General features: G+C 50.5%; 1 protein-coding gene across 1 annotated transcript; it reads right to left on the bottom strand.

Annotated features, from left to right (window-relative positions):
• Window positions 1–205: 205 nt before the first annotated feature.
• Window positions 206–27,249, bottom strand: NIPSNAP1 (nipsnap homolog 1). The gene is made up of 10 exons (XM_055253516.2): window positions 27,087–27,249; window positions 16,017–16,144; window positions 15,774–15,819; window positions 14,968–15,062; window positions 7,187–7,257; window positions 6,901–7,041; window positions 6,567–6,598; window positions 6,131–6,225; window positions 4,264–4,347; window positions 206–1,384 (listed from the first exon to the last, which is right to left on the bottom strand). The coding sequence occupies exons 1-10, from the start codon at window positions 27,182–27,184 to the stop codon at window positions 1,320–1,322; spliced, it is 855 nt and encodes a 284-aa protein (XP_055109491.1). The 5' UTR covers window positions 27,185–27,249; the 3' UTR covers window positions 206–1,319.
• Window positions 27,250–27,869: the final 620 nt, after the last annotated feature.

Below are 27,869 nucleotides of genomic sequence, written 5' to 3'. Positions count from 1 at the left end.
CAAGTGATCTGCCCACCTTCCAAAGTACTGGGATTATAGGCGTGAACCACCACACCCAGCCAATACTGACTGTTGAGAACAGCTCAAGAACACGGTATCCTCCAGGAGGGTAGATCTGCCATGTGGGACTAAGCCCACCAGCTCTACTGTGCCCTGCCTCAGGCACCTGCTAAAGTTCCTTGCAGAGGAAGAAAAGACACTGTGATTTATAGTAAATATTTAATTGGTTCTATCAGCAACTCCAGCGTAAGTTTTCCTGGATGGGAGGCAGAATCAAGCTACCCAAGGGCTCATGATGAGGTATGGGGGTCACTGAGGAGACCCCCAGAGTCACTGACCCCCCCCCTCCACACACCAGGTGGCCCTGCAGAATGAGGGTTGGGCTGATAGAATGTCAATTAGGGGAGACAGAATACAGGGTGAGGGAACAGGCCCTAGCTCGTATATTTGCCTGCAGGAAGGAGGGAGGGCAGGAGAGACTCTGCATAGAAGGACTGGAACTACACATTTAAGTTTTCAACCCCAATATGCAGGGGGAAACAGCCAAGCCACTCTCCATCTGTCTAGCATTAGGAACCTCTCTTCAAGTGGTCTTTTGTCATCTCTGTTCTTCCCAATTCTGTATTCCAGATTCCAAATTCTACAGTTGAAACCCAAGTTCTGAATTCTAAGTTCTACCTTCTGAGTTCCTGTCATGTGTCTGTCTCCTGCCCCTAAATCCTTCCTGGCTCCCATCCCTTTCCCCAGCCCCTCTGGGCAGAATGTCTGGACCTCCTCCTGACCGTGGTGACGAGGTTTGTTTGTTTTTGTTTTTGTTTGGCAGTTCCAGGCTTTTCTCCAGCAGGAGGGACTTGGCTCAGACTGTCCAGCAAGTGGGTGGCCCAGTGGAGACCAGGGAATTCCTGAGGGCCTGGCCTGGCCTCCTCTCTTCCCACCCCACCTCTAGCCACTGGACATACTACCTTTTGTGCAACTAAGCTAAACAGAGGACTTCCAAGGGTGATAACTGGGGACTGGTGGCCTTGAGATGAGGGATTTTAGAAGATATAAGAAGGCCTAAAAGATCACTATCGTTCATTCAGGGAAATTAGAAACTACTTCTAGCAGGGGGAAGGAGGCAGGCAGGGAAAGTGGACAGGGCCTGGGCAGAGCTGTAATCCTCAGAACTTGTCAGCCTTCAGTTCCCCCTTGTCTGAACTGAGCACTGCCCCTCAGAGTCCTCCCGGAGCCAAGACAAAACCAAGAGCAGGACCAGGAGTGCCACTGTCTGTCGGGGTTGCCTGAGGGAGAAGGGGAAGGAGATGGAGGTGTAGGCAGCATCACTGCAGAGGCGAGATCTTCAAGGGGATCATGATCCTAGACTCCATGTGTCGCACCAGGGGGACTGCGGAGAGAGAAAGGCAGAGGTCACACAGGGGACTCAAGCAAGCCAACAGCCTCCCCTGGCCCCACCCACACATGCTGGCCTTTGAGTGGGCAGGAGGAGGCCCCAGATGCTGCAACAGGAATGTCCCATTGCCCTCGTGGAAGGGCCCATGAAGAGCACCAGATCCCTCAAATTATGGGATAAGACAGGACTTTGGTGGTGATGAGAATAACATTTTCTTACATTTTAATAGTTATCTGTTGGCTAGGCATGGTGGCTTGTGCCTGTAATCCCAGCACTTAGGGAGGCCAAGACAGGCGGATCACCTGAGGTCAGGAGTTCGAGACCAGCCTGACCAACATGGAGAAACCCTCTCTCTACTAAAAATACAAAATTAGCCAGGCATAGTGGCACATGCCTGTAATCCCAGCTACTCGGGAGGCTGAGGCAGGAGAATCGTTTGAACCCGGGAGTCAGAGGTTGCCATGAGCCGAGATCGGGCCATTGCACTCCAGCCTGGGCAACAAGAGTGAAACCCCATCTCAAAAAAAAAAAAAAAAGGAAGAAAAACACTGATTTAGACCAACTGCCTCGTTTTACAGATGGAGAGGGTGCAGCCTAGAGAAGGTCAGCTCAAGGTCATCCAGGAGGTTAGACTCTTTCCTCCAGCTCAGAGCTTTTCAAACTTTAATGTGCCTACAAATCACTTGGCAGTTCTTGTTAATGTGCAGATTCTGATTTGGTAGGTTGCAGGAAGCCTGCGATTTGTTATTCTTGTTTGTTTCTTTGTTTGTTTGAGATGGAATTTCACTCTTGTTGCCCAGGCTGGAGTGCAATGGCACTATCTCGGCTCACTGAAACCTCCCCCTTCCGGGTTCAAGAGATTCTCCTGCCTCAGCCTCCCAAGTAGCTGGGATTACAGGCATGTGCCACCATACCCAGCTAATTTTGTATTTTTAGTAGAGACAGGGTTTCTCCATGTTGGTCAGGCTGGTCTCGAACTCCCGACCTCAGGTGATCTGCCCGCCTCAGCCTCCCAAAGTGCTGGGATGACAGGCGTGAGCCACTGCACCCAGCCGAGATTTGTCATTCTTAACAAGCTCCCAGGGGATGCCAGTACTGTCAGTTGGGACCACACTTGATTTTGGTTTTTTGTTTTGTTTTGTTTTTTGTTTTTTTTTGAGACAGGGTCTCACTCTGTCTTCCAGGCTGGAGTGCAGTGGCAGGTTCTCGGCTCAATGCAACCTCCGCCTCCTGGGTTCAAGTGATTCTTGTGCCTCGGCCTCCCGAGTAGCTGGGATTACAGGCTTGAGTTACCACGCCTGGCTAATTTTTGTATTTTTAGTAGAGACGAGGTTTCACCATGTTGCCCAGACTGGTCTCCAACTCCTGGCCTCAATTGATCCACACACCTCAACCTCACATAGTGCTGGGATTACAGGTGTAAGCCACTGTGCTTGTCCTCTTTTTTATTATTTTTATTTTTCATTTTTGAGATAGGGTCTCACTGTTGCCCAGGCTGGAGTGCAATGGCACAGTCATGGCTCCCTGCAGCCTCAAACTCCTGAGATCAGGTGATCCTCCCACCTCAGCCTTCCAAGTAGCTGGGACTACAGGTGGGAAACAGCACGTCCTGCTAATTTTTAAAAAATGTTTTATAGAGATGGGGTCTCCCTATGTTGCCCAGGCTGGTCTTAAACTACTGACCTCAAGTGATCCTCTTGCCTTGGCCTCCCAAAGTACTAGGATTTCAGTTGTGAGCCACCATACCCAGCTGGGACCACACTGAATAGCAAGGCTCCTGCTAACTCCTTCAGCAGACACATTCTCCCTCATACCACTTGGTAAGTGATCACTGTAAGCTTCTCAATGGCAAGGACAGGCTCTTGTTCATTTATGTGCCCCTCAACCACCTACCTACCACAGTTCCTGGCACACAGTGAGGGCTTAATTAATACCCACTGACTCTAGGTGGTTTCAGAGTTCCTAGCAAAGTGGCAAACACCTTGAGCATAAAACTTGTTCAAGGCTGGGCACAGTAGCTCATGCCTATAATCCCAGCACTTTGGAAGGCTGAGGTGGGAGGACTGCTTGAGCCCAGGAGTTTGAGACCAGCCTGGGTGACATAGTAAGACTGCATCTCTACAAAAACAAAAAACCTTATTCAAAAACATTTCCTGTATGCTTCCTTTGTGACAGACACTGGAGAAAGCACTTTTCATAAATAAGTTTGTGGGCCGGATGTGGTGGCTCATGCCTGTAATCACAGCACTTTGGGAGGCCGAGGCAGGCGGATCACCTGAGGTCAGGAGTTTGAGACCAGCTTGGCCAACATGATAAAACCCCATCTCTACTAAAAATACAAAATTAGCTGGACATGGTGGCACACGCCTGTAATCCCGAGGCAGGAGAATGGCTTGAACCTGGGAGGTGGAGGTTACAGTGAGCCAAGATCATGCCACTGCACTCCAGCCTGGGTGACAGAGTGAGACTCTGTCTCAAAAATAAATAAAATAAAATAAAATATAAAATAATAAAATAGTTTGTAGAATCTTCCATTACAGCCCTCTGACAGAAGCACTATCACCATCACTATCTTACAGACGAGGAAACAACCTCAGCGAGGTAAAGAACCGTGCCCAAGGTCACAATGGGTGTTCGCTAATCCACATCTCCTAGGCAGAGGCGTGGCCCTGGCTATGTTATCATCCCCTAGAGTACTCACCTAGGCCTGCTGGTATCCTATGGAGTGTGCCACTGGGATAGAAACCCACTAACTCATTGTCTTAAAAGTGAGTTCCCCATCACTGGAGGTAATCAAGAAAGACTAGATCTCCTTGCAGAGAGGATTCCATCCTCAGACAGGTTCTCAGCAGACCTCCAAAGGCTTCACTCACCTGTATAGTAGACATTTTCATCCCAGCCTCTCTTCCTCCAGGCAGCGTTTCGAGTCTCCTCCCGAGACTGCAGGTCTTTATAGGCTGTGAGAAAGGCACAGGCTCATTCCTCAGGCACGGAGGATCAGACCCCTTACCCAGCACAGGGCCCTCTTCCCACTGTCCCCCAAATCCTGCACTGCTGTCTCCTCCTCCCTAGATGCCTCCCTCGGACTGTTAGCAAACACTGTCTGCTTTAATAATCCATCCAATCAGTACATATGTTAATATTGCCTACATTTATATTTCTGGTTGCAAACACTCCCAAGGGCTCCAGACTCCTATATCCATCTACTGCCTACTTGACATCTCTGCTTTGGTGTGTCAGCATTTTTAATGTAACACTTCCGGCTAGGTGCGGTGGCTCATGCCTATAATCCCAGCACTTTGGGAGGCCGAGGCTGGTGGACTGCTTGAGGCCAGGAGTTCGAGGCCAGTCTGGCCAACATAGCGAAACTCTGTCTGTACTAAAAATACAAAACTTAGTTGGGCATGGTACTGCACGCCTGTAATCCCAGCTACTCAGGAGCATGAGGCATGAGAATCACTTGAACTCGGGAGGCAGAGGTTGCAGTGAGCTGAGATCACACCACTGCACTCCAGCCTAGGTGACAGAGCGAGACTCTGTCTCAAAAAAAAAGTAACAATTCCAAGGGCCAAGATTACGCTCCTGACCCCACTGACTTGCTCCTTCCCTAGACCTCCCAGACTCAGTAACGACCCAAGCATGAGCCTGGGAGCTCTTCTGGAATGCCCTTCTCCTTCTCTTGCCCCACACAGACAATTCATCCACAAGTCCTGTTGGTTCCACCTCTAGACTAACAAATCTCAGCATCCCACTGCCCCATCCCCTCCTGCCTGAACTAGAGTAATGGCCTTCTGAAGCCCTGCTTTCTCTCTTGCTCCCCTACCAAGCACTCTTAACAAAGCAGACAGCAGCCAGAGAAATCATACTAGAACAAAAATCAGGTCATGTCACTGCTGTTTGAAACAAATAGTCTCTCATTGCATTTACAATAAATTCCAACTCATTCCCCCTCTCCTGGTTCCATCTCCCCACATTCTTCCCTACTCACTCCACACTGGCCTCCTTGCCACACCTCAAAACCCTGAAGGCCTTTCCCCACCACAGGGCCTTTGCACGTGCTGCTCTGTCTACTTGGAATGCTTTTGCCTAGCAATTCACAGCTGGCTCCTTCTCATCCTTTAGCTCTCAGCTTACATTTTACCCCTCAGCTTACATTTTACTCCCTCAGAGAGGAATTATTTGTCTACCTAGACCAATGTAGATCTCCTGTGTTTTTCACCATCATCTCTCCCTGCCTTTTTTTTCTTTTTTCTTTTTTTTTTTTTTTTTGAGATGGGAGTCTCGCTCTGTTGCCAGGCTGGAGTGCAGTGGCGTGATCTTGGCTCACTGCAACTTCCACCTCCCGGGTTCAAGTGATTCTCCTGCCTCAGCCTCCTGAATATCTGGGACTACAGGCATGCGCCACCACACCCAGCTAATTTTTCTATTTTTAGTAGAGGTGGGGGTTCACCATATTGGCCAGGATGGTCTCAATATCTTGACCTTGTGATCCGCCCACCTCGGCCTCCGAAAGTGTTGTGATTACACGCTTGAGCCACCGCGCCCGGATTCCTTGCCTATTTTCTATAAATATTATTTGTAATAATCTGAAATTGATCTTTTTATGACTTTACATCTAAGATAGTGTCTCCTGCTAGAACATTAAGTTCTATGAGGACACTAATACAACCCCATTGGCTACAGAGAGTGATGACAGAGAAAGACAACTAACAAAAGGCTCCTGGAAGGTCCTCAACCTACCCCAGAGATGGTGCACCACGTAGAGCTCTCCTATTTGTGAGAAGAAGCCGCCCACTGCCTCCTGGTTCTCCTGCCGGTACTTGATGGCCCGAGCCCTGGAGAAGGCAGAATAATATGGGGCAGAAGTCAGGGCTGGTGCAGAGGGTACTGAGGCTGATTCCTTGGCCACACCTCACAGGAGGGGCCTAGGTGGAACCCACGGTTCTCCGGGATGCTGAGAGAAAGGACTGATGGCAGGGTGTTCTACCAACGGAGGGGTCACAACCTTCTAGGAGATCCTCACCTCCTGGTTGGATCCTTCTCCCAGATCCATGAGGGGCAGAGGGTACTGAGTTCCCTGTGATATGGCCCTGGAAAAGGTGGCCCACCAGGGGCGTTGGTGGGGCAGGTGAGCAGGGCATGCCCCCCCAATCCCAGTCCTGGTGCTGCCACTTACCAGTTGTTCCCCCACTCGATCATGGTTCCTGGCTGAAAGAGAATCAAAGGGATGATAGGAATGAGCCCCCACCTTAGATTCATAGCATCACAGCCGGGCAAGGAAGGGAAACTGCCCTGTCTCCCCACCTCCCAAGCTCCAGCAGCCATTTGGCCTCATTCGCAGGCCCTGACACACACCTGGTATGCATGTTTGCACACGTGTACACAACTCTGCTCTGAGCCCATAGGGAGGGAGAAGCCAGAAGCCCCAGTCTAGGTGTTGGGGCAGCTGCAAAGCAGCATTGCAGCAGGGAAATTGGGGGGCAGGAAGGGGGTCCGTCGGAGGGAGGCACCTTGAGCTTGTATGTCCTCAGCTCATAGATGTTGGGACCTATTCTGGGCTGTGGCTCATTCCAGAAGCTGAACTCGAGGAGCAACTGGTTTCTCCTGGACAGCAGCATCTGGCTCCGCTCCCTTCGGAACTCCAGGTACTCCTGTGGGCATGGCGGTAAAGGCATGGCTACCAGGAAGTGCGCTCCATCCTGACAGTGTGCCTCATGGGGTAGCAGAGGAGTCCCCAGCACAGGGCTGGGCTGCATCCCACATCCAGAGAGGTGTGCTGAGTGGACACTAACATACCTTATTGTTTTTGAGCTTGTTCATGCAGTCCATGAGGGCTGGGTAGCCACCTGAGAATCGCCACAGGTGCACTGTTGGGGGTGAGAGATATAGATCAGAGGGCTGCTGGGACCCCCAGCAGATGACCTCCCCAAAGTTGGCTAAGTGTATATGTGGTGGGGACAGGGGAGGCGGGTGGCCTGGTTCCCTGTAGCAGCAAGACTCTCTTGAGTTCCCTCTGCCTTGGTGGAAGACCATGCTGGGGAGGGGATGACCCCAGACACAAGTCTAGGAGACCTGGATTTGAGCTCCAGCTCTGCCCAGCAGCCTTGGACTGCTCTAGGCCTCAATGTTCTCATCTTGAAAATGGGAATAATGCTCCCACCCCATCTTCCTTAAATAGCAACAAGAAGATCAGATGTGTCCTGTATCCTGGAAGCAGTGGCATGCATAAGGAAGACCACCAGGCCCTGGAGGGGCAGCTGGACAAAAGGACAGGGGAGAACCGATGGGCTGATATGGAACATTCCAAGACAGTGAATTGAAAAAAGGAACCAAGGAACAGCAGAGCATGTGTGGTATGCTACCTCATGTGTTGAGGTGGCAAGGACATCCAGAGATGCTAATTTATGCATCACCTCTTAATGGCGACTTAAGAGATTGACAGTAGACCGGGCGCAGTGGCTCATGCTTGTAATCCCAGCATTTTGGGAGGCTGAGGCGGGTGGATCACCTGAGGTCGGGAGTTCAAGACCAGTCTGACCAACACGGAAAAACCCAGTCTCTACTAAAAATACAAAATTAGCCGGGTGTGGTGGCGCATGCCTGTAATCCCAGCTACTTGGGAGGCTGAGGAAGGAGAATCACTTGAACCTGGGAGGCGGAGGTGGCGGTGAGCCAAAATCGTGCCATTGCACTCCAACCTGGGCAACAAGAGTGAAACTCCGTCTCAAAAAAAAAAAAGAGATTGACAGTAGATGCCCCTGGGACACAGAATGGAGGCCCGTCGGGCCTCGGGCAGGAGGGAAGCTTACTTTGCATGGAAAACTCTTTGTACTGTTAGAATTTATAAAAATCCTGGGCCGGTCACGGTGGCTCATGCCTGTAATCCCAGCACTTTGGGAGGCTGAGGAAGGCGGATCACGAGGTCAGGAGATCGAGACCATCCTGGCTAACACAGTGAAACCCCGTCTCTACTAAAAATATAAAAAATTAGCCAGGCGTGGTGGCGGGCATCTATAGTCCCAGCTACTCGGGAGGCTGAGGCAGGAGAATGGCATGAACCCAGGAGGCAGAGCTTGCAGTGAGCTGAGATTGTGCCACTGCACTCCAGCCTGGACGACAGAGCGAGACTCCGTCTCAAAAAAAAAGAAAAAAATTAGCTGGGTATGGTGGCACATGCCTATAATCCCAGCTACTCTGGAGGCTGAGGCAGGAGAATCGCTTGAACCCAGGAGGTAGAGGTTGCAGTGAGTCAAGATTGTGCCAGTGTACTCCAGCCTGGGTGGCAGAGTGAGATCCCGTCTCAAATAAATAAATAAATGAATAATCAACTTTGGGAGGCCGAGCCGGGTGGATCACCTGAGGTCGGAAATTTGAGACCAGCCTCACCAACATGGCGAAACCCTGTCTCTACTAAAACAAAAATTAGCTGGGCGTGGTGATGCACATCTGTAATCCTAGCTACTCAGGAGGCTGAGGCAAGAGAATCGCTTAAACCTGGCATGCAAAGGTTGTGGTGAGCCGAGATCGCACCACTGCACTCCAGCCTGGGCAAAAGAGCAAGACTCCGTCTCAAAAAATAAATAAATAAAAATAAAAATAAATAAAAATCATATTATCTGCACTGAGTTGAACAATGTCCCCTCAAAATTTATGGCCACCCAGAACCTCAGAATGTGACCTTATTTGGAAATAGGTCTCTGTAGGTATAATCGACCTAAGATGAAATTATACTGGGTGAGCCCTGAGTCCAGTGACTGGTATCCTTATCAGAAGTGACAGATCTGGACACAGGAGAACACTATGTGAAGACAGAGACACACAGAGAGAACAGCATGTGACGAGGGAGGCAGAGATTAGAATGACAAGTTTACAAGCCAAGGAACACTAAGAGTTTCCAGCAATCCCCAGAAACTGGAAGAGGCAAGGAAGGGTTCTCCCCTAAGGGCTTCGGAGGAAGGACAGCCCTGTCAACACCTTGATTTGTGACTTCCGGCCTCCAGGACTGTGACAGGATAAACTTCTGTTATTTTAAGCCACGCAGTTTGTGGTATGCTGGCCGCCCCAGGAAACTAATCTAATTCCCAGTAACAAAGAAACCTAATTAACTGTGGCGGAGAAGAAAGGAAACAGTTTTTTCTGCTCCTAGAAAAGGGAGCATGGCTGGGCCCATCAGCAAGGAAGGTCCCCAGGGGACCACACAGGCAAGCTACAGCTAAGGGCGGCTGGCTGCCAGCAGTCTAGAAACTCAGACTCTGTAACTTCCCATCCCCATCCCCAGCCTGATCTTCACCTGTTTTTTGACTCCATCTGTGCCTTGATTTTCCCATCTGCAAAATGGCCTGACCCTATGGTTTAAAGGCCTCTTTCCCAAAGGAAATGGCAAAAGTACTGTATGGATGGAAATCTACCAAAACCAGGAATGACCTGTGAAAAACGGATTAACGGAGAAAAGTTACAAGGACAGCATCATTGGCAACAGGAAGGAATTTTCTTTATTTTTCTCTGTCGCCCAGGCTGGAGTGCAGTGGCACAATCTCAGCTCACTGCAACCTCCACCTCCTGGGTTTAAGAGACTGTCCTGCCTATGCTTCCCAAGTAGCTGGGATTACAGGCGCGTGCCACCATGCCCAGCCAATTTTTGTATTTTTAGTAGAGACAGGGTTTCACCATGTTAGCCAGGCTGGTCTTGAACTCCTGACCTCAGGTGATGCACCCGCCTCAGCCTCCCAAAGTGCTGGGATACAGGCATGAGCCACAGCGCCCAGCCAAGAAGAAGGAATTGCCTAACAATTATGGTGCTCCCTATAGGAGATGGATCAATGGTTCTTACAAGTTTATTAAAATGTAGATTCCTGAACCCTACTCCCAGGGTACAGCTCAACATGATTCAGCTGACTCTATGTGAGGGACTGAACTTCAAGGTACAAAAAATGTAGGGTATGCTTTAAAAGCCAGGCGCAGTGGCTCAGGCCTGTAATCCCAACACTCTGGGAGTCGTTGAGGCAGGAGAGGAGCACTTGAGCTCAGGAGTTTGAGATCAGCCTGGGCAACATAGCAAGACCTCATCTCTACGAAACAAACAAAAAAACAAAACAACTAGCCCAGGCATGGTGGTGCATGTCTGTGGTCCCAGCTACTCGAGAAGTTGAGGTGAGAGGATCGCCTGAGCCTAGGAGTTTGAGGTTGCAGTGAGCTATGATCATGCCACTGCACTCCAAACTGGGTGACAGAGCGAGACCCTGTCCCAAACAGAAAAATAAAAAATAAGAAGAAAAAGGCCAGGGGCAGTGGCTCACGCCTGTAATCCCAGCACTTTGGGAGGCCGAGGCAGGTGGATCAACTGTGGTCAGAAGTTCGAGACCAGCCTGGCCAAAATGGTGAAACCCCATCTCTACTAAAAATACAAAAATTAGCCAGGCATGGTGGTTCATGCCTGTAGTCCCAGCTACTCGGGAGGCTGAGGCATAAGAACTTGCTTGAATCCGGAAGGCGGAGGTTGCAGTGAGCTGAGATCACGCCACTGCACTCTAGCCTGGGCAACAGAGTGAGACATGGTCTCAAAAAATTAAAAAAAGAAAAAGTCAGGATCCCATCCCTCAAAGTTCATTTCACAACTAGCAAATGCTTAAGAGAATTCAAGGAATACTGCTGGAGCTGATCAAGTCAAGCTTAAAATGGGAAAGCTGTAGTGGCTGAAACTGAAGGCAATTTGCTTTTCTCGTATTCCCTTAGCCACATATCAGTGTCTCGCCAGGCACGATGGCACACGCCTGTAGTCCCAGCTACTCAGGAGGATTGCCTGAGCCCAGAAGTTCAAGTCCGGCCTGGGAAATATAGCGAGACCCTGTTTCTAAATGGAAATAATAAAAATAAAACATAAATAATATGTTAATGTCTGTTACTGAAACCAAATAGTTGATTAAGGGCCGGGCGCGGTGGCTCACGCTTGTAATCCCAGCACTTTGGGAGGCCGAGGCGGGTGGATCATGAGGTCAGGAGATCGAGACCATCCTGGCTAACATGGTGAAACCCCGTCTCTACTAAAAATACAAAAAAAATTGGCCGGGCGTGGTGGCGGGCGCCTGTAGTCCCAGCTACTCGGAGAGGCTGAGGCAGGAGAATGGCGTGAACCCGGGAGGCGGAGCTTGCAGTGAGCCGAGATCGCGCCACTGCACTCCAGCCTGGGCGACAGAGCGAGACTCCGTCTCAAAAAAAAAAAAAAAAAAAAAAAAAAAATAGTTGATTAAGGAGGTACACCTATCTATCTGTAGGTAACAGATTATTTTCAAAGACACACGATTATCAGGGCTGTCAAAGGATGAAATAGGTTGGCTTACAAGTGGGCTCTTCATGGCTGGGAGTGTTCAAGGGTTTAGAGGACCATCTGTTATGGCTGTGCTATGCAGACAGTCTAAACCAGTACTGTCCAAAAGTACATTCCGCATGAGCCCTGTGTGTGTATGAGTGAGCACTTGAAATGTAGCTAGTATGACTAAGAAAACTGAACTTTTTCCTTTTTTAAATCTTTTCTTCTTTTTTTTTTAATATGTATTTTTTTTATAGAAGCAAAGTCTCGCTATATTGCCCAGGCTGGTTTCAAACTCCTGGCCTCAAGTGTTCCTCCCACCTCAGCCTCCTAAACTGCTGGGATTATAAGCATAAGCCACCATACTCAGTCCTGAATTTTTTCTTTTCTAGAGACAGGGTCCCCCTGTGCTGCCCAGGCTGGAGTACAGTGGCTATTCATAGGTGTGATGGTATTGAATCATGGCCTCGAACTCCTGGGCTCAGGCAATCCTCCCAACTCAGCCTCCAAAGTAGCTAGGACTACAGGTGAGCACCTTGGCACACAGCTTGAACTTTAAATTTTATGTAATTTTAACCAATATAAATTTCAATAGCTACATGTAAGGCCAGGGTGCAGTGGCTCACACCTGTAATCTCAGTAGTCCAGGAGGCCAAGGCTGATGGATTGCTTGAGTCCAGGAGTTCAAGACCAGCCTGGGCAACATAGCGAAATCTCTACTAAAAATACAAAAAATTAGCTGGCTGTGGTGGCACACACCTGTAGTTCCAGCTACTCGGGAGGCTGAGGTGAGAGAATCATCTGAGCCCGGGCGGTCAAGGGTGCAGTGAGCCGTGATTGCACCACTGCAGTCCAGCCTGGGCAACCAGAGTGAGACGCTGTCTCAAAAAAATAAATAAATAGGCCAGGCGCAGTGGCTGATGCCTGTAATCCCAACACTTTGGGAGGTTGAGGTGGGAGGATCATGAGGTCAGGAGTTCGAGACCAGCCTGACCAATATGGTGAAACTCTGTCTCTACTAAAAATACAAAAATTAGCCGGGTGCGGTGGCACACACCTGTAACCTCAGCTACTCAGGAGGCTGAGGCAGGAGAATCACTTGAACCCAGGAGGCAGAGGTTGCAGTGAGCCAAGATTGCACCACTGTACCCCAGCCTGGGTGACAGTACAGAGCGAGGCTCCATCTCAAAAAAATAAATAAATAAATAGCTACATGCGGTTAGTGGCTATCATTTTGGACAGTGTGGGTCTGAATTTGAGGTCCCTTTGAATGGCTGAGATGCTGTGAGTCAGCCAAATTCATGTGTGGGTTCTTATAGCTGGTGCCAACTTTGGTGTGTCTATTAGGGTGGGATGGGGCATGCTACGGGTGCCCCTGGGACTGTAAGACACCAGCTCAGACAAGAAGAACCCCTATTTAGTCCATAAATATGTGCTGCATATTGGGGATTCACCTATATATGGAGACAAACAACTAAACAGGCAGCTATAGGGGTACATGATCAGGGCATGAGGAGGTGATTACCTAGGTCTGGAGAGCTAGGGAAGGTGCCTGACCCAGCCCAGGTGGAGGAAATCTCGGCAGCCTTCCAGGAGGAGGTGACATCTATGCCAAAATAAAAAAGTGAATAGTCCAGGCACTGTGGCTCATGCCTGTACTCCCAGCACTTTGGGAGGCCAAGGTGGAAGGATCACTTGAGCCCAGGAGTTTGAGACCAGCCTGGGTAACATAGGGAGATCCCGTCTCTACAAAAAATTTACAATAAATTAGATGGGCATTGTGGCATGCACTGTGGTCCCAGCTACTCAGGAGGCTGAGGTAGGAGGATTGCTTGAGCTCAGGAGGTTAAGGCTGTGTGAGCTGTGATCACACCACTGCACTCCCCACTGGGTAACAAGACCTGGTGTCAAAAATAAATAAATAAATAAATGATAATTTTAAAATGAATAAAAATGAAAGGCCAGGCACGGTGGCTCATGTCTGCAATCCTAGCACTTTGGGAGGCCGAGGAGGCAGGATCATTTGAGTTCAGGAATTCGAGACCAGCCTGGGCAACATGGAGAAACCCCGTCTCTACCAAAAAACACAAAAATTAGCCGAGCATGGTGGAGCGCACCTATAGTCCCAGCTACTCAGGAGGCTGAGGTGGGAGTATTGCTTGAGCCTGGGAAATTGAGGCTTGAGTGAGCCAAGATTATGTCACTGCACTCCAGCCTGTGTGACAGAGCAAGACCCTGTCTCAAAAAAAAAAAAAAAAAAAAAAAAAAAAAAAAAAAAAAAGGCCGGGAGTGGTGGCTCATGCCTGTAATCCCAGCACTTTGGGAGGCCTAGGCGGGTGGATCACCTGAGGTCAGAAGTTTGAGACCAGCCTGACCAACATGTGAAACCCCATCTCTACTAAAAATACAAAATTAGCCAGGCGTGGTGGCACAGGCCAGTAATCCCAGCTACTTGGGAAGTTGAGGCAGGAGACTCTCTTCAACCCAGGAGGTGCAGGTTGCAGTCAGCCAAGACTGTGCCACTACCTGCCAGCCTGGGTGACAGAGTGAGACCCTGTCTCAAAAAAAAAAAAAAAAGAAGAAAAACAAAAAGGCCGGGTGTGGTGGCTCACGCCTGTAATCCTAGCACTTTGGGAGGCTGAGGCAGGTGGATCACCTGAGGTCAGGAGTTCAAGACTGGCCTGACCAACATGGTGAAACCCCATCTCTACTAAAAATACAAAATTAGCTGGGCGTGGTGGCACATGCCTGTAATCCCAGCTACTCAGGAGGCTAAGACAAGAGAATTGCTTAAACTGGGGAGGCGGAGGTTGCAGTGAGCCGAGATTGCACCACTGCAGTCCAGCCTGGGCAACAAGAGTGAAACTCGGTCTCAGAAAAAAAAGAATAAAAGACGGTGATCCAGGTAAAGCAGGCAAACAAGAAATAATGCTTAAGGCAGAAGAAAGAGCATGAGCAGTAGTCTGCAACTAAAGAGTGAAACTGTCAATCTGAGGAACTGAGTCCTGGGTGGGACAGCACAGCGAGGTAAGGAGGATTTGGCACCATGAGGCTGGGGGTGGGGCCGGGAAGGACTCACAGGTTTCACAGGTCACCTTGAGGGACAGGGGAGCCAGGACAGGTATTTGAGCAGGGGAGTGAGGTGATGAGGTTTTAGTAAGAGCCCCACCAGGTGCTGTTGTGGAGAGGGAGTGGAGAACGGCCAAGTGTGAAAGGTGCTGGAGGCCTGGGCTGGGCGGTGGCAATGGCACTAGGGAGGTGAGCGCCTTACCTGCCTGGTCCTGCTCCCCATACCACGTGTTCCAGTTGCCCACCAGTGAGCACGGGTAGTCCTCATCCAGGTGCAGCTTGGGCAGCACAGCCTCCCTGTGGGAGGGGCGCAGAGAGGGGCAGGGTTCACATAGCCACCAGGGCCTCTGAGATAAGGGTTCAAACTCAGTTCAAACTGCAGACCCTGGGGCTGGGCCTCAGACTCTCCATGTCTAAAATGCAGAAGCTAGGCAAGAGGCCCTCAGGACTTCCGACTCTGGCTGGGCACAGTGGCTCACACCTGTAATCCCAACACTGGGAGGCTGAGGCAGGAGGATTGCTTGAGCCCAGTAGTTTGAGACCAGCCTGGGCAGCAAAGTGAGATCCCATCTCTCTTTTTTGTGTGTGAGACAGAGTTTTGCTCTTGTTGCCCAGGCTGGAGTGCAATGGTGCAATCTCGGCTCACTGGAACCTCCGCCTCCTGGAGATCATCTCTTTAAAAAAAAAAAAAAAGAAGAAGAAGAAAGAAAAAAGGGGCCAAGCGCGGTGACACATGCCTGTAATCCCAGCACTGGGAGGCCGAGGCAGGTGGATCACCTGAGGTCAGGAGTTTGCGACTAGCCTGACTAACATGGTGAAACCCTGTCTCTACTAAATACAAAAAAATTAGCCACGAGAGGGGAGGGGAAGGGAGGGGAGGGGATAAAAGAAATCTACATCTCCTGGATTTCTACGAAAAAGAACAGGGTGGAGGATGTTCTGCGAATTTGGTGAAAGTGTGTTCCCCACCCAAGCAGGGGCTGGGATGTATGGATGCAGGATGCTCACGTGAGGCTGTTGTAGGCGTCCAGGTATTCGGGCTTTACGTTGTGAACTGCAAGAGACGACAAAGAACAAGAAGTGAGGTAGGGTGTGTACACAGGCAAGAACTTGGGGTGAGGGGAGCCCATCAAGGCCAGGGGTCCCAAGACAGCTGAGGACATTCCAGACCCTCCCATCTCCTTCCTGGAGCCTCACAGGCCCCCAGAGCCCCTGAAAGGGCAGAAATTGGTCAGCTCAGCAGCCACTCACACTGGATCTTATAGAGGTTGCTGGTTTCCTTCTTGGACAGCAGGGTGGAGTGGGCATCCTTCCGGGGATCCACCTTGTGAACAAAGAGGGAGCGGAACCAGCTGCCTTCATTGTCCTTGGAATAGAAACTGCAGGACAGAGGAGTTGAGGGGGACGTGCGTCGGTGGGGGGGAGCCCCAGCAATTCCATCTGCTTGGATGTCCTGTTCCCCTAGACCAGTGACCCACATTTCTGGGAACAGGGCCACGGAGTCCTGTGGCAGCTCCAGACTGTGAAATGCTATTGGAGCCAGCTCCTTTCTACAGATATTCCAGCTGCCCAGTTGGCTTCTTGAAGCTTTGCAGAGCCTCAGGAGGCCAGGAGAGGCAGCCCCACCTCCCACTTCTCTCTCTAGCCTCCCTGCCTCCACTTCATCCCCCTTCCAAGAGGTCCTCTACTTGGGTCACATAACTGCAGCCTCTCGCCAAGAGGATCAACCCCAAATCCACCTTGCGTCATGCCCAAAGCCCTTGACAACCCAACCTAACTTGTCAGCCTCCCCTCCTGCCCCCTCACCTGTACACCTCACTCTCCAGGTGTGCTCTTCCCTGAACACACCAGGCTCTGCTACTCTGTGCTTTCTGTACAAGTTCCATCTCCTCTAACAAGAAGACGACCGCTCTCACTGTCCTCCCCAGCACTCTCATGGTGCACTTGGCCCATGCCCCCACCCTGACCCCACACGTGGAAAGCCAAATACAAATAAGCTTTGTCCTTGAGGAGCTCATAGTCCACTAGAAGAAATGGGCCTTGGGACACAATTATAGGAGGGGTCTCTGGAAGAGCCCAGGTGAACTAGCCTTAACTCTGCTTCTGGCAACCTGGGCAGACTCTCTACAGAGGAGGAGATGAGCTGGTCAGTCCCCAGGACTAGTTTGGCAGATAGTGGCAGATGGTGGGAGTAAAAGGCATTGCAAAGCAAGATGCATTCACTCATCCAGCCAACACCTGCTCTGCCCATCTCCATAGGATACTGTGAGAATGAATGAATGAATGAATGATCAATGAATATGATTATGTGCTTTGTCCATGAGCACTGTGGTTAAGGGCAGTGGAGGGTCTGCTGCCAGCTCCTACTGGACCAGAACTGCACTCCCATCCCAAACACATACCCAAGGTCCCAGCAGGAGGCAGGGGTGCTTATTTTGAGACTACCAATCTTCTTGCTCCACAGCCTTGGTGCAGCTTGCAGCCAGGCCTGAAAAGGAAGTCTCCCGATGGAGACAATTCCCAGCCAGGGAGCCTGGCAAGAGGGATCCCTGAGTAGCAGCAAGCCTTATCCCTTTTTTCTTTTTTCTCTTTTGTTTTTTCCAAGTGAGGTCACAGGAAGCCCTATCCTTTCTTTTCTTTCTTTTTTTTTTTTTTTTTTTTTTTGAGACAGAGTCTCACTCTTGTTGCCCAGGCTGGAGTGCAGTGGTGTGATCTCGGCTCACTGCAACCTCGGCCTCCCGGGTTCAAGCAATTTTCCTGCCTCAGCCTCCTGAGTAGCTGAGATTACAGGCACGTACCACCACATCCAGGTAATTTTTGTATTTTTACAATACAAATACCCGGCTGCCCTATCCCTTTTTAAGACTTTTATGTGGTTAGACAAATGTCTTAGGCCAGGTGCGATGGCTCACGCCTGCGATCCCAGTACTTTGGGAGGCCAAGGCAGGCGGATCACCTGAGGTCAGGAGCTCGAGACCAGCCTGACCAACATGGCGAAACCCCGTCTCTACTAAAAATACAAAAATTAGCCAGGCGTGGTGGTGTGCGCCTGTAATCCCAGCTACTGAGGAGCATGAGGCAGGAGAATTGCTTGAACCCGGGAGGCAGAGGTTGCAGTGAGCTGAGATCGCACCATCACACTCCCGCCTGGGCAACAGAGTGAGAATCCATCTCAAAAAAAAAAAAAAAAAAAAAGGACAAATGTCTTGCAAATAAAATATCAATCACTTTTTCCCAAAATATGCAGCAGCCATTGGGACGGATAAAATCAGCTGGGCACGATGGCTAAATACCTGTAATCCCAGTACTTTGGGAGGCTGAGGTCAGAGGATTGCTTGAGCCCAGGAGTTCAAGATCAGCCTGGGCAACAAAATGAGACTCCATCTCTACAAAAAAAATAATAAATATGACTGGCTTATGCCTGTAATCCCAGCACTTTGGGAGGCTGAGGCAGGAGGATTGCTTGAGTCCATGAGACAAGCCTGGGGAAACTTGTGAGACCGTGTCTCTATAAAAAATAAAATTAGCTGGGCATGACGGTATGTGCTGTAGTCCCACTACTTGGGAGGCTGAGGTGGTAGCATCACTTGAGCCTGGGAGGTTGAGGCTGCAGTGAGCCAAGATCTTGCCACTGTACTCCAGCTTGGGCAACAGAGCGAGACTCTATCTCAAAAAAAAAAATAATAAAATAAATAAAAAATAAAATAAAATAATACAATAATTAGCCAGGTGTGGTGACACATGCCTGTAGTCTCAGCCACTTGAGAGACTTAGGAGGATCACATGAAGCCCAGGAACTCAAGGCTACAATGAGCTATGATCAGGCCACTGCACTCCAGCCTGGATGACAGAGACCATGTCTCAAAAAAAAAAAAAAAAAAAATTTTTTTTTTAAATAATCTTAAAGTGGTGATATGTTTGTTTCGTTTTGTTCGTTTGTTTGTTTTTGAGATGTAGTCTCGCTCTGTCGCCAGGCTGGAGTAAAGTGGTACAATCTCCACTTACTGCAGCCTCCACCTCCCGGATTCAAGTGATTCCCCTGCCTCAGCCTCCCAAGTAGCTGGGACTACAGACGTGTGCCACCACGCCCAGCTAATTTTTGTATTTTTAGTAGAGATGGGGTTTCACTATGTTGGCCAGGATGGTCTCGATCTCTCGACCTCATGATCCACCTGCCTCGGCCTCCCAAAGTGCTAGGATTACAAGCATGAGCCACAGCGCCCGGCCAAAGTGGTGATATGTTTGTATAAGCATAAAAATGAGAAATGGGCCGGGCATGGTGGCTCACGCCTATAATTCCAGCACTTTGGGAGGCCGAGGCAGGCGGATCACTTGAGCTCAGGAGTCCGAAGCACTGTCTCTGCAATAAATAAAAAAACTGCTGGGTATGGTGGCTCACGCCTATAATCCCAACACTTTGGGAGGCTGAGGCAGGTGGATCACCTGAGGTCAGGAGTTCAAGACCAGCCTGACCAACATGGAGAAACCCCGTCTCTACTAAAAATACAAAATTAGCCAGGTGTGGTGGTGCATGCCTGTAATCCCAGCTACTCAGGAGGCTGGGGCAGGAGAATCGATTGAACCCAGGAGGTGGAGGTTGTAGTGAGCTGATATCAGGCCATTGCACTCCAGCCTGGGCAACAAGAGTGAAACTCTGTCTCAAAAAAAAAAAAAAAAAAAAATTAGCCAGGTATGGTCGAGTGTGCCTGAAGTCCCAGCTACTCAGGAGGCTGAGGTGGGAAGATTGCTTGAACCCAGGAGGCAGAGGTTGCAGTGAGCTGAGATCGGGCCACTACACCTGGGCAACAAGAGTGAAACTCTTTCTCAAAAAAGAAAAAATTAGCCGGGTGTGGTCGAGTGTCGAGTGCGCCTGTAGTCCCAGCTACTCAGGAGGCTGAGGTGGGAAGATCACTTGGACCCAGGAGGCGGAGGTTGCAGCGAGCTGAGATCGGGCCACTGCACTCCAGCCTGGGCAACAGAGCAGACCCTGTCTCAAAAAAAAAAAAAAAAAAAAAAGAGGCTGGGCATGGTGGCTCATGCCTGTAATACTAGCATTTTGGGAGGCTGAGGCAGGCGGATTGCCAGAGCTCAGGAGTTCAAGACTAGCCTGGGCAACATGGCAAAACCCCATTTCCACTAAAAAAAGATACAAAATATTAGCCAGGAGTGGTGATGTGTGCCTGTAGTCCCAGCTACTCAAGAGACTGAGGCAGAACTGCTTGAATCCAGGAGGCAGAGGCTGCAGTGAGCCAAGATCACGCCACTGCACGCCAGCCTGGGTGACAGAGTGAGACTCCATCTTCACAAAAAAAAAAAGAAAAAAAGAAAGAAAGAAAAAAAAAAGAAATTACTTGTCCCAAACTGTTAATACTGCTTACCTGGGAAAGAGGAATAGGAGATGGCTAAATTTTTCTTTATTCATTGTAATTTTTTATAAAGATTTTTAAAAAGTGTGTTAAGCATTTCTGAATTCATGGACTGTCTCAGTCATTGTACATGCATCTGCTTCATTAGCAAAAAGACAATTATCCGCCTGGCGCAGCGGCTCACGCCTGTAATCCCAGCACTTTGGGAGGCCGAGGTGGGTGGATTGCCTGAGGTTAGGAGTTCGAGGCTAGCCTGGCCAACATGGTGAAATCCCGTCTCTACTAAAAATACAAAAATTAGCTGGGCATGGTGGTGCAATCCTGTAATCCCAGCTACTTGGGAGGCTGAGGCAGGAGAATCACTTGAACCTGGGAGGCGGAGGTTGCAGTGAGCCGAGATCGTGCCATTGCACTCCAGCTTGGGCTACAAGAGCGAAACTCTGTCTCAAAAAAAAAAAAAAAAAGACAATCATCATTAGATGGGTAGTGCAGTCTGTGAAGTTTTTGGACCAGAATAAGGGAGGCTCTAAGCCAGGGATCTGTGATGTACTTTTTAGTTGCAGGATCTCACTGACTCTATGCAATGATCTTATAGTATTGGTACTATTAGTATTCCCATTCTTGCAAGGATAAAATGGAAAGAAGCCCAGAGAGTTTAAGGGACTTGCCCAAGGCCACACAGAAAATCAGAGGCAAAGTTAAGAACCAACCCAGCGCTCTTTCCTTGAAAGCCAACCCCTACCTCAGGTTGGGCACTGAGGGACCTGACCTTTGGTTTTAATGTAGAGGGGCTGCTTCCCCTGGAGGGAGATGGGCAGTGAGAGCAGCTCCTACTATTTATCAACCAAGACCTTTGCTCCAGAAAGGACTAGACTGAGTAATTTATTAACATCAGCACTGAACAAGATAAATATCAGTCAAGCAGCCAGCCCTGAAGAGACAGATTAGGGGCTGGAACGCTGGAAACTTCAGGAGCTCTGATGGGCTCCCGTCTCTTCCCACTAGTCTAATCCTTCCTGCCTGTGGGCCTCAGTTTCCCCATCTGTCAAACGAGCAGGGTGGTGGAGCCCATCCCTAAAGCTGTTTTCTACAGGTAAAATCCAAGAAGGAGCTTGTCAAAGATCTCAGTGGAGGGTCTGAACTCCAAGCCAGCATCTCCAAGGGTACATTTGCAAGAGTACAAATGTCACTTTCTCAGTGAAGTTACAATGTTCTCCTACCCTTGACCTCCCCAAGCCCTCTCATCCTGCTCTCCATCTTGTTCCAGAGCACGTTCTAAAACGCTATACTAGGATGAGCCCAGTGGCTCATGCATGTAATCCCAGCACTTTGGGAAGCTGACGCAGGAGGGAAGGATTGCTTGAACCTAGGAGTTGTTTTTTTTTGTTTTGTTTGAGATGGAGTCTCAGTCTGTCGTCCAGGCTGGAGTGCAGTGGCGTAATCTGGGCTCACTGCAACCTCCGCCTCCCAGGTTCAAGCAATTCTCCAGCCTCAGCCTCTCAAGTAGCTGGGACTACAGACATGTGCCACCACATCCAGCTAATTTTTTATTTTTAGTAGAGACGGGTTTTCACCATGTTAGCCAGGCTGGTCTTGAACTCCTGACCTCAGGTGATCCTCCTGCCCCAGCCTCCCAAAGTGCTGGGATTACAGGCATGAGCCACCGCACTTGGCTTATTATTATTTTTTTTTTGTATTTTTTTGAGATGGAGTTTCACTCTGTTGCCCAGGCTGGAGTGCAGTGGCTCAATCTCAGCTCACTGCAACCTCCACCTCCTGGGTTCAAGCGATTCTCTTGCCTCAGCCTCCCGAGTAGCTGGGACTACAGGTGCGTGCTACCACACCCGGCTAATTTTTGTATGTTTTAGTAGAGACGGAGTTTCACCATGTTGGTCAGGCTGGTCTCGAACTCCTGACCTCAAGTGATCCGCCTGCCTTGGCCTCCCAAAGTGATGGGATTACAGGCGTGATCCACCACACCCGGCCGAACCCAGAAGTTTGAGACCAGCCTGGGAAACATAGCAAGACCTCATCTCTACTAAAAATTAAAAACAAAAAAAAAACCCACTATACTTTTTGGCTTATTATGTGCTTTGTTTATTGTCAGTCTCTAAACTGGAGGCAGCCCTAGCGGGGCAGAATCCTTGTCTGTTCTGTTGTATCCCTGCTGTATCCCCTATGCTTGGAGCAGTGCTGGGCACATGGTGAGAATGCAGTCCAAGTTTGAGAAATGAATGAAGGAGGAGCTAAGACATTCTTGCATGAAAATGATGAAAGCTGGAAAGTATGAAAGGAAAGAAATGGTAGACCTTAGGCCGGGCGCAGTGGCTCATGCCTGTAATCCCAGCACTTTGGGAAGCCGAGGCGGGTGGATCACGAGGTCAGGAGTTCAAGACCAGCCTGGCCAAGATGGTGAAACCCCGTCTTTACTAAACATACAAAAAATTAGCTGGGTGCGGTGGCAGGCGCCTGTAATCCCAGCTACTTGGGAGGCTGAGGCAAGAGAATCGCTTGAACTCAGAGGGCAGAGGTTGCAGTGAGCCGAGATTGCGCCACTGCACTCCAGCCTGGGTGACAGTGTGAGACTCCGTCTCAAAAAAAAAAAAAAAAAAAGTAGACCTTGACCCAGAGTGACTTCACTCAGGGATCGGGGGTCCTTTCCATCCTTAACACCAACAGCAGAACTAGTGCTTCCGAGCACAAGCTCTGGACAAACCCAGGTTTTGATCCTAGCTCAGCTTCATCTTTCTTTTTTCTTCTATTTTTTTTTTCTTCTTTTTTCGAGACAGGGTCTCACTCTGTCATCCGGGCTGGAGTGCAGTGACACAATCATGGCTCACTGCATCCTCTATCTCCCAGACTCAAATGATCCTCCTACTTCAGCCTCCCAAGTAGCTGAGACCACAGGTGCGCACCACCATGCCTGGCTAATTTTTGTTGTTGTTTGAGATGGAGTCTTACTCTGTTGCCCAGGCTGGAGTGCAATGGCACGATCTTGGCTCACTGCAACTTCCACCTCCCAGGTTCAAGGGATTCTTCTGCCTCAGCCTCCGGAGTAGTTGGGACTATAGACATGTGTCACCATGCCTGGCTAATTTTTTTTTCTTGAGACAAAGTCTCGCTCTTGTTCCCCAGGCTGGAGTGCAATGGCGAGATCTCAGCTCACTGCAACCTCCGCCCCTGGGTTCAAGTGATTCTCCTGTCTCAGTCTCCCAAGTAGCTGGGATTACAGGCATCTGCCACCACGCCTGGCTAATTTTTGTATTTTTAGTAGAGACAGGGTTTCATCACATTGGCCAGGCTGGTCTTGAAATCCTGACCTCAGGTGATCTGCCCGCCTCGGCCTCCCAAAGCGCTGGGATTACAGGTGTGAGCCAACGCATCCGGCGTGTTTTTTTTTTTTTTTTTTTTTTTTTTGATACAGAGTCTCCCTCTGTCGCCCAGGCTAGAGTGCAGTGGCGCGATCTTGGCTCACTGCAACCTCCAGCTCCCCAGTTCAGGCGATTCTCCTGCCTCAGCCTCCAGAATAGCTGGGAATACAGGCACACGCCACCATGCCTGTCTAATTTTTTTTTTTTTTTTTTTTTTTTGAGACAGAGTCTTGCTCTGTCACCCAGGCTGGAGTGCACTGGTGCAATCTCGGCTCACTGCAACCTCCACCTCCCTGGTTTAAGCGATTCTCCTGCCTCAGCCTCCAGAGCAGCCGGGATTACAGGTGCACACCACCACGCCCAGCTAATTTTTGTATTTTTAATAAAGACGGGGTTTCACCATGTTGGCCAGGCTGGCCTTGAACACCTGACCTCGTGATCCACCTGCCTGGGCCTCCCAAAGTGCTAGGATTATAGGTGGGAGCCACCAAGCCTGGCCTGGCTAATTTTTTTTTTTTTTTTTTTTTTTTTTTTGAGACGGAGTCTCGCTCTGTCGCCCAGGCTGGAGTGCAGTGGCTCAGTCTTGGCTCACTGCAAGCTCCGCCTCCTGGGTTCACGCCATTCTCCTGCCTCAGCCTCTCCGAGTAGCTGGGACTACAGGCGCCCGCCACCACGCCCGGCTAATTTTTTTGTATTTTTAGTAGAGACGGGGTTTCACCGTGGTCTCGATCTCCTGACCTCGTGATCCGCCTGCCTCGGCCTCCCAAAGTGCTGGGATTACAAGCGTGAGCCACCGCGCCCGGCCTATAATTTTTGTGTTTTTAGTAGAGATGGGGTTTCACCATGTTGGCCAGGCTGGTCTTGAACTCCTGGCCTCAGGTGATCCACCCACCTCAGCCTCCTAAAGTGCTGGGATTACAGGCATGACCCACCGTGCCTGGCCAAATTTTTGTATTTTTTATAGAGACAGGATCTCGCCATGTTGCCCAGGCTGGTCTCAAACTCCTGGGTTCAAGCAATCCTCCCACCTTGGCCTACCAAAGTGTTGGGATTACAGGCGTGAGCCACGGTGCCTGGCCCAGGTCCATCTGATTTCAAAGCCCACACTCCATCCCCACCCCAGCAGCCTCATTGCCCCCAAACCTCACAGGCCAGAAGGGCTGCTGCTGGCCCTACTAGTGACTCCAGAGAGATATGGGGCAGCCTGAGGGGCAGCAGGACAGAGTGTTCTCAGGTATCCAATGTGGAATTAAGGCATAAGTAACTGCAAGACAGTCCTTGAGGGACTCGATAAATATTAATTAAGGTGTCTTCACAGCAATCCTGCCGAAAACACCAACATCTCCACTTTACAGAAAAGGAAACTGAGGCTGACGGAGGTTCAGCAACTCATCCGGGGTTACTGAGTGAGGGGCAGCAGGCTAACTCTAAGACCCGTGCTCCTTTTATGGCCTCTGGGTGTTTGCCACACAAATGGTTTTACCACCAATCCATTCTGTCCCTTCCCCAATCTTGATATTTTCATCTGGAAAACAAAGGACTCATAAATGATCTTCCCAGAGCCCTTTGAGCCTCAACATTATGTGGGTCACGTGCAGAAATTGCTTGAAACATAGGCTGCGGTTAAGGAGCAACACTTGCTGCATGTTCATCAAGTGCTAGACACTTCACAACCACAGAATCTTTTTTTTTTTTTGATGGAGTCTCGCTCTGTCACCCAGGCTGGAGTGCAGTAGTGTGATCTCGGCTCACTGCAACCTCTGTCTCCCGGGTTCAATTGATTCTCCTGCCTCAGCTTCCTAGTAGCTGGGATTACAGGTGTGAGCCATCACACCCAGCTAATTGTTTGCATCTTTAGTAGAGACACGGTTTCACCAACATGGTGAAATTTTTGTACTTTTTTTTTTTTTTTTTTTTGAGACAGAGTCTCGCTCTTGTCGCCCAGGCTGGAGTGCAGTGGCACAATCTCAGCCCACTGCAAGCTCCGCCTCCTGGGTTCACGCCATTCTCCTGCCTCAGCCTCCTGAGTAGCTGGGACTACAGGCGCCTGCCACCGTGCCCGGCTAATTTTTTGTATTTTTAGTAGAGACAGGGTTTCACCATGTTAGCCAGGATGGTCTCGATCTCCTGACCTCGTGACCCACCACCTCGGCCTCCCAAAGTGCTGGGATTACAGGCGTGAGCCACCGCGCCCGGCCATTTTTGTACTTTTTACAGAGACAGGATCTTGCCATGTTGCCAGGCTGGTCTTGAACTGCTGACCTCAAGTGATCCACCCGCCTCGGCCTCCCAAAGTGCTGGGATTACAGGCGTGAGCCACCATACCTGACCAACCACAGCATCTTTAATCCTCAACAACCCTATGAGATACATCCTGATTACTCCCATTTTACAGATGAGGAACCCGAGGCTTAAAGAGTCCTGAGGTCACTCCACCTACAAAGTCTGAGTTAGATGTTAGTGCCAGGCAAATTCTAGGCTCTTCCCACGGTGTCAGCTTTCTCCCTAATTATTGGGCAGTCTAGGTGGGGGGCTTATGCCACTCCTCTTTCCCAGCTGTCCAAAAGCCCCACTGCTCTGTGCTGTAACATCTCACGGCGGGCGCTATCAGAATTTTGCAGCTTCATTCCTGGGCTGCAGGGCAAGAGGGATGCTTGCTTCCTTTTCACAGGTTGGGGGAGGGGGAACAGGTGGCCTCACTTCTTTGGTAAATATTCCTTGACCATACACAGTCCTGAGCCCTCTGAGGGTGGGAGGCTGGGGAAACAGAAAAATGAGATCATGGTCTAGTGAGAGAGACAGACAAGCACCAAGTCATAACTGTGCAGGGTGATATATACAGAGATGGGGGAAGTACAGGGCTGTGGGGACCAAGGAGCGAGGGGCTGCCCAGGGCCAGTCAGGGAGGCCAAGCCCTAGTTCAGCCCAGAGCAGGGCCCAAACAAAAGCCCAGACTGAGAGCACATGGCCCAGCCAGACTCCCACTCCCAGGAGGCCACCAGTTGGGTGCAAAGTGCATGGCGCATTGGCAGACCTGGGTCCCAGATCTGGTGCTGCCACGGCACAGCAGGGAGGGTGACCTTGGACAACTCCCATTCCCTCTCAGGTCCGTTTCCCCACCTGTACAGTTCGAGGTGGAGGAACAAAGGGTCTGTGCAGCCATGGCCCCTGGGGATCCCGCACTGCTCCCCTGCCATCATCTCTTTCCCACAGAACTTCCCGACGGAGGAGCTGACTACCAGAAGCCCCCAGTGGGTGTTAAATCATAACCTACGCCTGGGAATGGGCCACTCCTCCTGTCTTCTGCCCTCTCCCGCTCTCCAGGGCCCAGTACCTGCCCTTCTCACCATCTTTCATCAGGTCCCCATCACAGCCCGTTCCCAACCAGGACAAAGACCCTACCCATCCCTTTCTCACCTCCCCCATTCTTTGCCGAGACCCCTCCCTAGGCCTTGATCCTGCCCGGCCTCTAACCCCCAGATTCCAAGCAAGGAGTCTCAGCCCCTCCCCCCCGACCCAGTCCCTGGCCCCCGCGTCTGCACCCCACCCCGCGCGTGTCTATCCCTGCCTGGCCGGGCTCTCACCGCGCCGCAGCTGCAGCTGCAACGTCCCCAGCGCGGGGCCCCGGGCCCCCCAGCAGCCGCCGCGCCGCCACAGAGATGCTGCACAGCCGCGGAGCCATGTTGGAGCCGCGAAGGTAGCAGGAAGGCCCCGCCCCCAAGCCCTGGTGGCGGAGGCGGGGCGCGAATAAACTCCACCCCTCCGGCTCGCCCGTCCCCTCCACTCACCCGGTTAGGTGGGCGTTGCCCGTGGGCGTCTCCAACTCCGCAGGTGCTGGACGGAAGTCAGGGTTCTAATCCTCTGCGCGCTCTGCGACCTTGGCAAGCCCTTTGCCCACTCTGGGTCTCAGGATCCACCTCGGTAAAATGGGAGCGTGGAACAATAATACCAAGGGTTCTTTTTTTTTTGAGACGGAGTCTCGCTCTGTCGCCCAGGCTGAAGTGCAGTGGTGCGATCTCGGCTCACTGCAAGCTCCGCCTCCTGGGTTCACGCCATTCTCCTGCCTCAGCCTCCCGAGTAGCTGGAACTACAGGCGTCTGCCACTACGCCCAGCTAATTTTTTGTATTTTTAGTAGAAACGGGGTTTCACCGTGTTAGCCAGGATGGTCTCGATCTCCTGACCTCGTGATCTGCCCGCCTCGTGCTCCCAAAGTGCTGGGATTACAGGCGTGAGCCACCATGCCCAGCCTACCAAGGGTTCTTAACAGGGCTGTCCGGGATGTGCAGCAGAGGGTCATTGTAACCACCCCATGGGTTCATTTTGCTCGTTTCCCAGACAGCGGATTTATCAAGACAGAGGAATTGCA

The sequence above is a fragment of the Symphalangus syndactylus genome, chromosome 18, assembly GCF_028878055.3.
Source record: "Symphalangus syndactylus isolate Jambi chromosome 18, NHGRI_mSymSyn1-v2.1_pri, whole genome shotgun sequence".
Classification (NCBI taxonomy): domain Eukaryota; kingdom Metazoa; phylum Chordata; class Mammalia; order Primates; family Hylobatidae; genus Symphalangus; species Symphalangus syndactylus.
The sequence above is the reverse complement of the archived record's forward strand: the minus strand, read 5'-3'. Positions and strand labels throughout refer to the sequence as shown.

Bases quoted from the DNA above. Each gene is read 5' to 3' on its own strand.
- NIPSNAP1 (XM_055253516.2), bottom strand. From the start codon at position 27,184: ATGGCTCCGCGGCTGTGCAGCATCTCTGTGGCGGCGCGGCGGCTGCTG. The intron at 16,145-27,086 runs GTGAGAGCCCGG...TCTGTCCTGCAG, and splicing joins GCAGCTGCAGCTGCGGCGCG to TTTCTATTCCAAGGACAATG. The intron at 6,226-6,566 runs GTAAGTGGCAGC...TGCCTTCTCCAG, and splicing joins ATCGAGTGGGGGAACAACTG to GGCTCGGGCCATCAAGTACC.